At 58.3% G+C, this 13,897-nt stretch overlaps 1 protein-coding gene across 1 annotated transcript; it reads left to right on the top strand.

Annotated features, from left to right (window-relative positions):
- The first annotated feature begins 1,673 nt into the window (after window positions 1–1,673).
- On the top strand, window positions 1,674–8,106 carry LHX5 (LIM homeobox 5). The gene is made up of 5 exons (XM_008572593.1): window positions 1,674–1,846; window positions 3,978–4,201; window positions 4,908–5,185; window positions 5,955–6,120; window positions 7,580–8,106. The coding sequence occupies exons 1-5, from the start codon at window positions 1,674–1,676 to the stop codon at window positions 8,104–8,106; spliced, it is 1,368 nt and encodes a 455-aa protein (XP_008570815.1).
- The last annotated feature ends 5,791 nt before the right edge of the window (window positions 8,107–13,897 follow it).

Raw genomic sequence — 13,897 nt, 5'->3', positions numbered from 1 at the left:
AGCAGATGCAAAAATGCAATTCTCAAACAGCGAATGTGTACTAGCAAACTCAGTAAATACACGTTCACAGCCAAGCCTTAGCACAAACACTCCTTTAGCTCCAGCGCTTGGGGCCAGGACCCCTCGTCCCTCTTTCCAGGAGCCAAGCAAATATCCCCGCCGGCCGCGCATTTCCGGCCTCCGCATTTTGGAGCGCCCGGTGGCCGGTGGCCTGGCCGGGTTGGCCCCAAGGGAAAGGGGGCCTGGTCCCTTCTTCCCCCCCCCCTCAAATCCCCACCACCACCACACACACACACACAAGTTCCCACCACCCTCGGCGCCCTCCGAAGCCCGAAACACATGTGCGCCTCTCCTCCTTCGCTCTGTGAGGGGCTGAACTCGCACACACAGCCCGCACGCCGCGTGAGTGCAAACAGCGCCCACACAGACGCTAGCGTCCCCTGCCATTCACCACGGTGCCCCGACTGGCTGACCCGGGATCTGGAAGGTGCGGCGAGGAAAGAAGAGACTTGGCTTGCGCCACCTCTGAGCTGTCTGCGGGAAGACCCGTCCACTCTGGATCTCCCTTCCTCCCTCCACATCTCCTCCAGAGCCCCTTGAGCGGCGAGCTCAGGCCTGAAATTCCGAAGTTCCGGACCAGGCCAGATGACACCACTCGCCCCAACCTGGGCCTGGGCACGGGCCCCGCGGCTAGGCGGGGAAAGCTACCCAAGCCGCGCGGCCTCAACTCTCTCTCCATGAGAAAGGCCCGGCTGGGCCCCAGCCCGGTGTATGACAAAAGGAGCCCGGCGCGCTCGGGGAGCCAGAGAACCGCGCTGACGCAGCTCCAGGGCGCGGACCCCAGGGGCGCGAGTGTGGGGGAGTCCAGTATGGGCGCGTTGGGCTGGGGAGGGGGAGGCGGACATAGAGCGCGCTCCAGGCCTTGGGCAACTTCTCCAAGTTCCAGGGATGGCGAAGGGGGCGGGGGTCCTTCCCCGACTAGGCCTTGGAACCCTGGCCCCAAATATTTGTGAGGAGAGAGAGGAAGAGAGACGCATTTTCGGATCGCGCGGCCCCCGCCCCCCAGCCCCAAACTGGAAGGTAAATACTTACTTAGCCTCCGAACCAGGTACAAGCTAATACTCAACAATACTGATGCCTTGTTTTTTTTGCTCTGTGCGGACCGCAACGCTGTAGCCAATTTAGATATGCTATAAATTTAAGAGGTTGCCATGACCACGGCGCGCCCATTGGCCGCCGGGCCCCCTACGTGCCGCGCCACGTCACCAAATCTGAATAAGGATGCGCGAATTAGGCGGCGGCCAGACAAAGATGAGGATCGGGACTGCTTGAAAGTGGGGGAAAGTGCCGGCGCCTCCGCCACCGGGGAAAGCCGCTCCGCAGCGCCGAGGCCAACAGCCACCCGAGACACCTGGGGGAGCCCGGAACAAGCGCCGGCGCGCGCGGCCCGTGGCATGAGGTTGTGAACGCCACCACCTCCCACTCCACTCTGGGCAACCCAGCTCCAGGCCAGCGATCGCCCAAGGACTTGACCGGCTGAGTCTTGGTCCGGACCGGACTCGCCCGTGTGGCGGCCGAGACAAGAGGCGGAGCGCAGGGTCGGGGCCGAGAGGCCCGAGGGCCAGGGGCCCAAGGGGAGGGTGAGGCGGGCGGAGCCGCCGGGGCTCGGGGCTATGATGGTGCACTGTGCCGGCTGCGAGCGGCCCATCCTCGACCGCTTTCTGCTGAACGTGCTGGACCGCGCGTGGCACATTAAATGTGTGCAGTGCTGCGAGTGCAAAACCAACCTCTCGGAGAAGTGCTTCTCTCGCGAGGGCAAGCTCTACTGCAAAAATGACTTCTTCAGGTAAGAGGCCGTGCCGCCCTGCTGCCTGCGCGCCTGCCCCGCGCGCGCTCCACTGGGGCGCTGGGGAAGGGGAGACCACGAAACCCATCCCAGCTCCAGGGCCCACAGGCTTAGATGGGGATTGGGGCAGCACTTTGCTCTCCTCCTGTCCTGGGTCCAGGAAAGGGCCCCAGCCCGGGCGGAGGAAGAAGGACGCTGCTTCGCTGCCTCACGTTCGCTCCTCCAGGCCAGCTCGGAGCGGTGGTGGGGCACGGGGAGGAAGCCCTGATAAACTTGCTCTCCACTCATCTCTGCCCCTTCCCGGCGGCTGCAACCCCTGGACAGAAGCTTCAAGGCCGTTGCGAGAGAGGAAGGATTTTTGCCAGAGTTAGGGGTGGCTGGAGGCTTTTCCCTCCAGGCAGAATTCGTGAGCCCAGAGGCTGCCCTCCCGGACAAACAGAAACTTCTCAGCTCCAGAGGGGGCCCAGCCAGGAAGATCTCCCCTGGTGAAGGTGGGAGGGAACATCCCCCTCCTCACCCCCCAACCCCTTAAACATTTTCACCCATGTTGAAAAGCACAAACGAAACCGAAGCTGAGAATCAGGACCTCCCAGGTCTAGCCTGGGCTGTGTCACCTATCCCCTCTCCCCAGCCCGGGCGGGCCCTCAGGTGGGCCAGGGTAGATCACCTTTCTGGGCCTCAGTCTCCCCAGCTGGGAAATGCTGAGGAACCGCCTTTGCCCGTCGGCTTTTCGGCAGCTTAGCGCTGCCTGCTTCCACCCGGAGCCCAGCGCCGGCTTTGTGAGTGCGAATTCCGGGCGAGGAGGGGAGGGGGGCGTGCTTAACACCGCGGAGAAAGGCAGCCCGCCGGCCCCAGCGGCTCGACACTAGGGAATTTGAATAGGAGAAAATGTCAGCCGCGCCTTTACACGTGTAAACTCCCCGGCCCCGGAGGCCCGACGCCCCTAATGTGGCGGTGCTTGCAAAGCGCCTAATGATTTTTGATAAGGTGCATATGGCCAATTACGCTGCCGGATAAGGCCAAAAGTGACTTATGGCTTCTAATGCCCTCACTACATCAATGTCACCCAAATTCGCCCTGTTTAGAGATGTGGGTGTGAGTAGATGTGGGGTCCCCCGAGTCCTGGGCCCTTCCCCACCCCCCAACCTTCACCTCACCCCTCCCCTTGGGGGTCTACACTACCCTTTGGGGGAAGCTGGCTTTCTTCCTGAGCTCAAGGAAAAAAGAAAAGGAATTAGATCAGGAACGCGGGAAAGAGGAGATTGAGAAATCCCGTGTCCTGGCCAGGCAGGGTTTAGGATTGCCTTCTATTCACATTCTCCCGCTGCCTGCCAGTGCCAGAGATTTAGGGGTGCTGAAACTCAGTCCCTGCTTTCCAGAGTCCACCCCTCTGAGGCCCTGCTGCTCACAGGCCCTGACCAGTTCCAGCAGGTCCCAGAGTGAAGGTTGGAAAGCCTCCCAGTTGGCTCTGGAAACCAGTGAGGGACGGGTTCCCTCCTTCCTGCTCAAGTTCAGCCCCAGGGAGGGGCTCCCCACCTCATTGCTGGGACCAGCTGGCCAGGCAGATTGACCCTACTTGGGCCCCAGCAGCCTAAAAAGAATCCAGGAGGCAAGGTCAAGAAGTGGTCCAAACCCAGCCTGCCTGGCTTTAAATCCTTCATGGACTCCAAAACCGAATTTGCCTGGAGCAGCCCAGGCAGGTCTGGCAGGGATGTGGGGGAGTGGGAGGCATCTTGGGACTCTGAGCCCTCCGCTTGGCTGAAGGCTGCACCTACTGCTCACCCTTTCACAGCCTGGTGGAGTCTGAATAAACCCGATGGAGGGATGGCCAGTCCCAGTCCCAATAACAGCCCAGGATATTTGTCCCACTTCCCCTGCTCTGGCCAGGTAGAGCAGGATTGGGGTTCCTGTGGAAATGGGGGCCTCTTGGAAGCCAGGGCAGATGGGAAGAGGTCTGGGGCTGGAGAAGACTGGACACCAGACCCACCCCGCAGTGAAGGACACCTTGTGTCCGCAGGCGCTTCGGCACCAAGTGTGCAGGCTGTGCACAAAGCAGATGGGAAGAGGTCTGGGGCTGGAGAAGACTGGACACCAGACCCACCTCGCAGTGAAGGACACCTTGTGTCCGCAGGCGCTTCGGCACCAAGTGTGCAGGCTGTGCACAAGGCATCTCGCCCAGCGACCTGGTGCGCAAGGCCCGCAGCAAAGTCTTCCACCTCAACTGTTTCACCTGCATGGTATGCAACAAGCAGCTGTCCACCGGCGAGGAGCTGTACGTCATCGACGAGAACAAGTTCGTGTGCAAAGACGACTACCTGAGCTCGTCCAGCCTCAAGGAGGGCAGCCTCAACTCAGGTATAGAGGCCTCGGCCCCTCTCTAGCCTTGGGCCCTAGTACCCTCCTGCCGTCCCAGCCTGGCACTCTCCACTCTGCTCCCTGTGTGTGGTCTGTGCCCAGCTTGGAGCTGATTACTCAGGCTCACCCAGCAAGCAATCCTAGGGCAAAGCCAGGGGGTTAGAGGCTGGGGAAGAGGGACAGCGTTTGGAGCCAGTCCTACAGGGGAAACGGGAGCTGACAGCTCCTGCCTGCCCTCCTTCAATTCAGGAGACTTTTCCAAGTTGTCCTCCTCCCCTAATTCGGAACCACACAATTCACCCTTCTGTGTCATTTGAGCTCCTGGTAATTTCTAGGTGCACTGGAAGGACACTAATTGGGGCCTGGAGGAAGGGGAGAAGGGAGAGGAAGATCCGAGGCCTGGGGACATCTGTAGCTCCCTCTGTCCCCTCTCCAGGAAGGCGGGGTTCCTGGAGGGTGTGCCCCCCTTACCCAGGCAATCGCTGAGATGTGCTGAGAGGGCTTAAGAAAGGCCCTTCCAAAGGCCCAGCCCCGCCTGAAGAGAGTGGGCGGGCGCCGGGTCCCTGGAGGAGGGGCTGTCGCAGGTTTGGGAGGGAACCCAGCGCGGCCGGAGGTAGCCTGGGCCGGCTGGAACCGGTCACTGGATTGGAGAGGCGCTGGGCCGCCGCTGACGCCGCTGTCCCCTTCCCGATTCGTCCGCTCGCAGTGTCATCCTGTACGGATCGAAGTTTGTCCCCGGACCTTCAGGACCCATTGCAGGATGACCCCAAGGAGACGGACAACTCGACCTCGTCGGACAAGGAGACGGCCAATAACGAGAACGAGGAGCAGAACTCGGGCACCAAGCGGCGCGGCCCGCGCACCACCATTAAAGCCAAGCAGCTGGAGACGCTCAAGGCCGCCTTCGCCGCGACGCCCAAGCCCACGCGCCACATCCGCGAGCAGCTGGCGCAGGAGACTGGCCTCAACATGCGCGTCATCCAGGTGCGGCCCGGCAGGGTCACGTAATAACTTCGTATAGCATACATTATACGAAGTTATCGGTGCGGCCCGGCAGGGTCACCCTTCCCCATCCCGCTGCGTCCGGGAGCCTGGAGCCTCGGGGGAACCTCCTATCCAGCCCCCTTGGCTAAGAGCGTGTCGGGTTCTGGTCTAGGGGCAGACGGTGAGCTCGAGGTCGGGGACAGCTGGGCACCTGCCTGAGGTAGGGGACTTTGAGCCAAAAGATTCAATCTAGCCCCGCCGTCCTCCTGGCGGTGTGCTTTTGAGCGGGTCGCTTCACCTCTCCGAATTGCACCCCCGACCTGTTCAAGGAAGGGTTTTAAGCCACTCCGGGGTCCAGAACCCCTCCCTTCCGCCCATCTCTGAGCAGAGAAAGAGGCGACGTTCTTCACATAGCCCCTCCCTGCGCCGATGCGCGGGCAGACAGACAAACGGCCAGAGCCCGGCTCGGGAGCCGAGGGGCCGAGGCGAGAGCCAGGCCGGGCGGGAGGCCTTTATGAAGCCGTCAGGCCGCGGGCCAGCCGAGGACCAGGAAACCCCAGTCTTTATGAGTCGCCCCACGGGTCCGCGAAATCCTTCACCCTTGGCTGGTTCTCCGAGGCCCCTCTCGACCCCTCCCGGACTAATCCTGCCCGGCCCCCGCCTCAGGGGACTTCTGGTGCGGGAGAGGCGCTAGGACCCAGCGGGGCGGCCCGGGGAGGGAGGGGAGGGAGGTCCGACCCCGAGCTCACAGCCCCCTCCGCTGTCCCAGGTGTGGTTTCAGAACCGACGGTCCAAAGAACGCCGGATGAAACAGCTGAGCGCGCTGGGCGCCCGGAGACACGCCTTCTTCCGGAGTCCGCGGCGCATGCGTCCTCTGGGCGGCCGCTTGGACGAGTCTGAGATGTTGGGGTCCACCCCGTACACATACTACGGAGGTAAGGGGCGCCCAGGGACGCGCTGCTCCGCACCTCGGCCCGCGCCGTTCTGGAGGCGGAAGGCGCAGGGTCCGGCCCACGCGCTTTCGGCCGTCGCCGGGGGAACCCCTCCGTTTCTCCGTCCAGGTCACACAGACATACACAATCATGGACTCATGGACGCGCGCACATTCACCCACAGATACCTGCTTAACACAGGGACTCACTCACCCAAGCAGTGCTACACACATAAACGCACAGGGAATACACAGTGCCACACACATCCTCACCCACGCAGGACACGTGGGCGCACTCCCACACACACTTGCGTTCAGAGACCTCAGGGACACACATCTAGGCACACTATCACAGACAGGTACATTCCACCACCACCCCCCAGGTGCCCTCACTGAGATAAACCGAGAAGGAGAGACCCACGGACTCTCACACTCCCTCGGTCATACTAAAGCCTGCACTGGCAAATCCTTGCGCACCGTGCCCCCACGGACACACAGCCTTGCTGCTGCCCTTGCCCTTGCGCCTGGTGTATTTGGCATGAAGCCGATTCCAAGCACTGGAGAGCAGCGCTGGGGGAAGGGATGGGGCTCTGGATCCACTTCAGGGCGCCTGCTCACTAGCTTCGAAGGCAGCAACCCCTGTTCCGCGGCAGGGACTGTGCGCACAGCATCTAGCAGTGTTAGCCCAAATGTCAGGGCGGCTCCGGCCGTTCCCCTGACTCATCCCGCTACGCGGTCTCGTGGTTTCTGGGCGCACTGGTCTCTCTCCATCTCCCGTCTCGCTCCTGAGTCCCTCGCCGCCCACCCCCGGGGCTTTCTTGCGTGTCGCCACGGCAGCTGCCTCGTCTGTCTTTCTTTCTGATTCTCCTGGACTATCTCTGTCTTACTCGACCTCCGACCTCGGACTTTTGTGTCTCCGCCTGGACTTGGCTTCTCTGGGTCTCTTTTCTGATCTCTCCGAGTCTGGTGACTCCCTGCGGCGTCTCCTCTTCGCCGCCTTCCGCTCCGCGTCCCTGCCGATCTCTGTCCCCCGTTGTTGCTAACTCTAAGACACCGTCTGGAATCCTTCGCTGTCTCTCTCCACCTCTGTGTGTCAGGGGACCTGTGACTTTCAGGTCTAGACCTCTTTCCCTGCCTGTGTCCGTCACTGTCTCTGTGGCTCTCACAGTCTCTCGCCCTCTCCGACCTCTCATTGTCTCCCTCTCCAGCCTTTCCCGTGGCCCTGCGTCCTCCACCGTCTCGAGGGTCTCAGGCCACCCTCTCCCTTGGTCTCCGCAGGCCTCCGGGTGTCGGTCTCTAACATCGGGTCAGTGTCGCGCTGTCCCCCATTAACGCCCTCCGTGTGGCCTGCCCGGGCGTCTGTGCCCCTAAGCGCGTGGGCGCGTCTCCGGCCTTCGTCCGTGGGCGCTGGTCCTCTCCGACTCTCATGGCTCCCTGTCTCTCTCCGCCTTGCCCTCCCGCAGACTACCAAGGCGACTACTACGCGCCGGGAGGCAACTACGACTTCTTCGCGCACGGCCCGCCCTCGCAGGCGCAGTCCCCGGCCGACTCGAGCTTCCTGGCTGCCTCGGGGCCCGGCTCGACGCCGCTGGGCGCGCTGGAGCCGCCGCTCGCCGGCCCGCACGCCGCCGACAACCCCAGGTTCACCGACATGATCTCGCACCCGGACACGCCGAGCCCCGAGCCGGGCCTGCCGGGCGCGCTGCACCCCATGCCCGGAGAGGTGTTCAGCGGCGGGCCCAGCCCGCCCTTCCCCATGAGCGGCACCAGCGGCTACAGCGGCCCCCTGCCGCACCCCAACCCCGAGCTAGTTTCGAGAGCTGCAGCCGCACAGCCCTGGACTGCCGGTGTGGTGGGCGGGTCCTCCGAGGTGTTCACTGCCAGGCTTTCTTCACCTTACTTTGCCTCCTTCCGCACAAAATCTCTCCTCGGAGCAGCGAGGTGGTGGGGGCGGTACCGGCCCGGAATTTTTCCCCGCCTGGTTGATTAACCAAGGTTTCCCCGAGGACCAGTGCGCCCCCACCAATCCCGCCGCCTCCTCTCCCTGCGCTCCGGCTGGATGGGGTGGGGGGCTGGACACCGGGGCCCCTCTTTCCCCGGAATGGAGTGGGAGGCGGTGGCAGGACTCCCAGCCCGGAGCGAGGCAGCCCCGCCTAATCCGCACTGGGAGATCCCGGCGGTGGCGGCCGGCAGCGGGCGAGAAAGGGGCCGGGCGGCGGGGCCGGCGGCTCCCCGTGGGAGCGCGGACAAAGCCCCAGCTGCGGCTTTTGTGCCCTTTTCAGACGGCGTTTGTTCCAATTACCTCCGGCCCGGCCGCCATATGGGCGGAGGCGGCGCGCACTGCGCCCGGGCCGCGGCCTTCGTTGGTTTGCCGGCTCGCTGCGGGCCGCGGCGGTCCCCTATCCCCTTCCTTTGGGGGCCCCAAATTCGCTGCTCCCAACATTCCCCTTCACTTTCGGAGGAAAATAGAATTCGTGGTTTTAAACAGTAATTGGCGACCGTCTTAGTTGTTGCCTAAACTGCCTCCAAGCCGCGCCTCCAGACACCCCCCGTTTGGACAGATCTCAGGGTTTAGAGAGAGAAGGGAGTGGCGGGCGACATCCGGAACTCACCCCGTGACTGAGACCCCAGGACTTGGCAGGAGGAGTGGGTTTGCAGAAGGGACTCTGGTTTCTTTCAGAACGCGCTGGTTTTCCCGCCGTGCAAAGCGGGTTGTTGTCAACGGTGCGGGCTACACGGTTCTCCTTTCGTGGGGTCCCGCACCCCAATCCTTCAAGGGCCTACCTGGGTAGGGGGAAAGCAGAATGTCCCGAAGGGCTTGGAGGAGGGGAGAGGGCTGATGTAGAAGCAATTCGTTGAGGCAGGGTGGGCTTGTACTAGAGTCCCTGCACCCCCTGAATTTGTGGGCGAAACGCACAACTGTGCATTTTTCTTGGAAGAGAGCCGGTAGCTATCACCAGCTTCTCGAAAGGGCTCAGTGACTCCAAATGCTTCAGAGACATTTGAAGCGTTGAAGCAAATCCACCCGTGGTGAGACCTGAGGACTGAGCCTCTACCCCGCGTCGCACGCGGAGCTCTGCCGCGCTCGTCCCCGGGGCGCCGCCGGGAAGCAGCCTCCAGAAACCAAAACGACCAATAAGGACGCAGCGGGAAAAGTGGGTCTCCCTCAGGGGCTCTCTCTCGGGTCCGCACTCAACCGGCTGGGCACGGAGGGCGGCCGACCCCCATCTCCACCCTATGGGCTCTCCGGGAACCCCGGCTCATCGCCAGCGCTCTCCATTTCTTGGGACCAAAGTCAATACCCGGGAGGGTCAGGAGGTTTCAGGCACGCTCTAGACTTCCTCCGACCCCACACCCGCCCGTCACCTCTTTGGGCTCAGAGAGGGTTGAGGCTAAGGCGCGGAGACCGGGTTTTTTCCCCCCTCGCTGCAATCCCAGTGTCATTTTATAATCTAATTTCTCACTCTGTTTTCCCCATCTGTAAAAACAAAAAGGTGATAAGAAAAAGAGAGAGATTGAAAGGGAGTGAGAGGAAAAGGAGCAAGATGAGGAAGAGAGAGATGGGGAGAGTGTCAGGCAGAGAGAGAGAGAAGACGGAGAGAGCGCGCGCGGAGCACGCTGGAGTGGGGGCGTCGCGGGAGGAAGACAAATCCACCTGCAAGTTGGCGCCCCCTGGTGGCCCATCTCGAGGCTCAAGGTCGGCTTTTCTAGGAAGCGGGGCAGTCAGGACGTAGCCAGCCCGGGGCCAGCTCCCCCTCTTCCTTACTTTGACATTTATTTTGAGCCCGAGGGTGAGGGCCGGACTCGGACACCCGCCCACCCTGTTCTCCCTCTGGGCGAAGCGCCAAGGTTGCTGGGCTGTGACCCACAGACCACCCTCCCTGCCCGGGGCCTGGAGGCTGGGCCGTCAGGATGTACAATATTATACTTTTTTGGAAGTTGAACGCTTCTAGTTTCCTTATTTTGTATAAAGAAGAAACAAATAAAGTATGTTTTTGTGTTTACTGTTTATTTATTGTACTCTAGTTATCTGGGGATGGACATTTTTATATTTTTAAGAGGAGGGTGGGTGGAGTGAGGGAGGGGAGGCAGAAAGAGGTTTACCTAAAAAAAAAACAAAAAAAAAATGAAAAAAATCAACTTTTTTAAAAAAAGAAAGATTAATAAAAAAATTCTTTTTTTCCCTCAGTGCTGTGTGGTTTTCTTTTTTGTCCCTACCTTGACAGTCATTCAGAGTGACTGAAACTCTTCTTTTCTCCAGTTCTCGTTGCTGACATAAAACAGACTTGGGGGGTATGAAGGTTCTCCTCACCCAAAGGGGGGGATCTTTTGATGACTACCAGGTTAATGAAAGTGGGTGCCGTCTTTTGACAGCTACTGTACACCAGGCACAGTATCTCCCCATGTTTTATGTAATACCATGATCTAAACAAGCCTGCCTAGCACATAGTAGGCCTTCAGAATGTTTGATGAATGAGTGATGTGTGATTTGTCTCCAGTATGTCAAAAGAATTCTAGCTTCACTACTATGTCCCCATGTAATTCTAGGTGGTCAAAAAAATGTTTTAATCAACAGGCTGGCGAACTGGTGCCGCTTATCTGCAAGGCTATATTAGGAGAAAGGTGCCCCCCCACCGAGAGCAAGGCTGCTGGGCTCTGCTATACTTAGGTAGTGCGTGCTTGTGTCATTAGGTCTAGGCACGATGGAAAGAGTGCTGGATGAGATTTAGGAGGCCTGAGGCCACTACATAAAGATAAGTTCCTCTCCCTCTTTGCCTCAGTTTCCCTCCATGCAACAGTGGGGGTTGGAAGGAGTGCTTCTTATATATCCTTCCAACTCAGACAGTTGGATTTAAAAAGCAGATGAGGGAGATAAAAACAAATGGAAGAGTGTCCTGCATTTGGAGACCTTTTCACCCAAGCTTAGGTAGGGCAGCTGGCCCATTTCAGCAGCAGCAGCAGCAGGGGAGCTGTGGGGGACAGGAGCTGGGCGGAACAGACGCCACAGAATGGGCACGTGCTAGGAGCCCTCTTCATCCGTCCTTCTTTATGTGGACCTCACAGGAGTGATGCAGGGTGGCTTGGCTTTTTCTTTTCTTTCCTTACAGCACATTTGTCTTTATCAGACAAATGCTGCTTGCTCATTGAGGAAAAGTTAGACATTTCGGATAAACAAAAGGAAGAAAATGTCATCATCGAGGATCTCAAGCACTACGGTAATGTAGTTAATGCGTTTTCTTCCAGGCTTTTTTCATATTGAAGTTAGAGATCATACCCTGTGCATACCATGTGGTCACCCACTGCGGTTCTCTCAGCAGCATCTTTCAGACTTACAAACTGATCTTCCTAGACAGAGCTACTTAAGTAGTCACTGCTTACAGTTCACGCCAATGAGTGAGCCATCCTTTTTGGGGGTTTTGTTTTCTTTTTAACCAATTCTATTGTTGGACTTTGGGCTCGTTTCCAATTTTTCACCACTTTAAACCACACAGCAATAAATATCCTTGTAGCTAAATCTTTGGATTTGTATCAGGGGAGGTATTATTTGTCCCATCAGGATGCTCACAGAGGTCGAGGGACTTGCCCAAGGTCACACAGCTGGGGAATGACAGAGCCGGAATTCAAGCCCACATATTGGGTTAGGTTTTTACTCCTCTGTGGGCCTTGACTGTAATGGCTTCTAGCAGCCAAGAGAGAATTTGCAGGGTGGGGCCCAGCAGAGACACTTTCTGGGCACATGTGGTTTTGGCAGATGGGCTCGCTTAGAACTGTCACCAGAGTGAGACTTGGGAAGTGAAGCCAAGAGGAGGGAGGACTCACTCCTCATTCCCCTGCAAATAGGCTTGTGACCAGTGATAGAGGCAGGGGAGAAGGAGGGAGGAGGAAGGAGGAAATGAAAGAAAGAGGGGAGAAAGAGAGGAAGAGGAGGGGAAGGAGATGAGGGAGAGGGGAAGAGGAGGAGGAAGGAGGAAATGAAAGAAAGAGGGGAGAAAGAGAGGAAGAGGAGGGGAAGGAGATGAGGGAGAGGGGAAGAGGAGGAGGAGGGAGATGAGGAAGGAGGAAGGGAAAGGGAAGATGAAAGCTATAGGAGGACCTCCCATAGGTATGCCAAGTCACCTGCTGCTCAGTCCCCATGGTGTCAAGGGACCCCCAGCCACCTACCTAGATGGAACACTTGGGCCCAGAGATGTCAGTTCCATCAGTGGGGGGAGCGGAGTGGAGCCACAGCATAGAACTACCCCTCTGTCCCTCTTTCCAGGTACAGGCACACACATGCATGTGCACACACACACACACCAGACAGACATGCAAATACACATGCACAAACAGAAACACAAGCATATACAGACACATGTCAACAGGACATGCAGGCACATGGAAACACATACCAGCCACATGGACACACATCTGCACATGCACTGAGACACACATGCATGTACAGACAGGTGTGTGCTGATACATCTGTATACATATGCCCGCAGAGGTACATGTGGGTACAGATGAACACATGCATACACATGATCACCTATACACGCGTAGGCTTGTGTACACGTATGGAGATACCTACATCAAATCCCTGTGGACACACAAACCCACACGCCACATCCTTACACACATGTGCACACACATATACACAGAACACATACCTGCCCTACGAATGCCCACAGCTTTAGTCTGGGAGAAGCGGGAGGGGGAAAAGTCCATCCTTGGGTCAGGGAATACTTGACCCTGACATCATTTCATCCACAGGCTGTGGTGAGAATTGGAGAGAAGTGACTCAACCTGAGGCCAAGGTTCAGGAAACAGAGGTCCCAGGTTCAATCCCTATCCCCCTCTCTCTCTCTCTCTCTCTCACACACACACACACACACACACACACACACACACACACACACACCAGCTTCCTTAAAGGGCAACAAAAGGGGAGAGAGGGCCTGACTCAGCCCACATCCATCCCACTCCAGTGAGCTCATTTCAACTCCCCAAGTGCCTCCTGGGCCCGGCGGCTCTGGGTGGATAAATTCACCCTGACCCCACCCTAGCACAGTGCCCCTGCAGGTATCACAGTCGTGGGACTGGGTATGCAGTTGTGGTACTACATAGTTAGGGAGACATTTCTTAAGAAAGGCTAAGTGAGGAAGGTGGGGAGTTGGGAAGGGACATTTTTCCCTCAGAACCCACAATCATTTTCTCAAAGTATGATCACAGGTGGGTGCTTGCTAAAAATACACATCCCAAGGTCACCACCCACACCTAGAATTGCTGTCTGAGGTAAGGCCCAGGATATTTCACATTCATCAAGCTCCCCAAGAGATTCCAATGCCTCCCAAAGTTGCAGGACCACTGCCCGACAAAATTCTGCCTGTCTCTGGACCCCTCATCCAGCATCTTATTCAATCCTCACAATTCTCCTTTAAGATGAGCATTGTTGTTCCCACTTTGCAGATGAGGAGACCGAGGCCCACAAGGTGACATGAGCTACCCAGGGTCTCACAGTCGGGGAGTGGCAAAACCAGGTTTTGAATCAAGAACTTCTGCTTCCTGGGTCCACATTGCCTCTGGACCCCGGACAGAGCCCAGCACAGACGTCTATTAACTATGTGGATGGATGGATGGATGGATGGATGGATGGATGGATGGATGGATGGATGGACGGAGGGAAGGGTGGGTGGATGGATGGATGGATGAAAGAAATCCAGCTGCTATAAAAAAGGAATTCTTTAAGAGGGGGTCTAATGAATGCTTATTCTTACTGGTAGCAACCTCACTGGATTTTGTTT

This window comes from Galeopterus variegatus, unplaced genomic scaffold, assembly GCF_000696425.1.
Source record: "Galeopterus variegatus unplaced genomic scaffold, G_variegatus-3.0.2 Scaffold807, whole genome shotgun sequence".
Taxonomy (NCBI): Eukaryota; Metazoa; Chordata; class Mammalia; order Dermoptera; family Cynocephalidae; genus Galeopterus; species Galeopterus variegatus.
The sequence above is the reverse complement of the archived record's forward strand: the minus strand, read 5'-3'. Positions and strand labels throughout refer to the sequence as shown.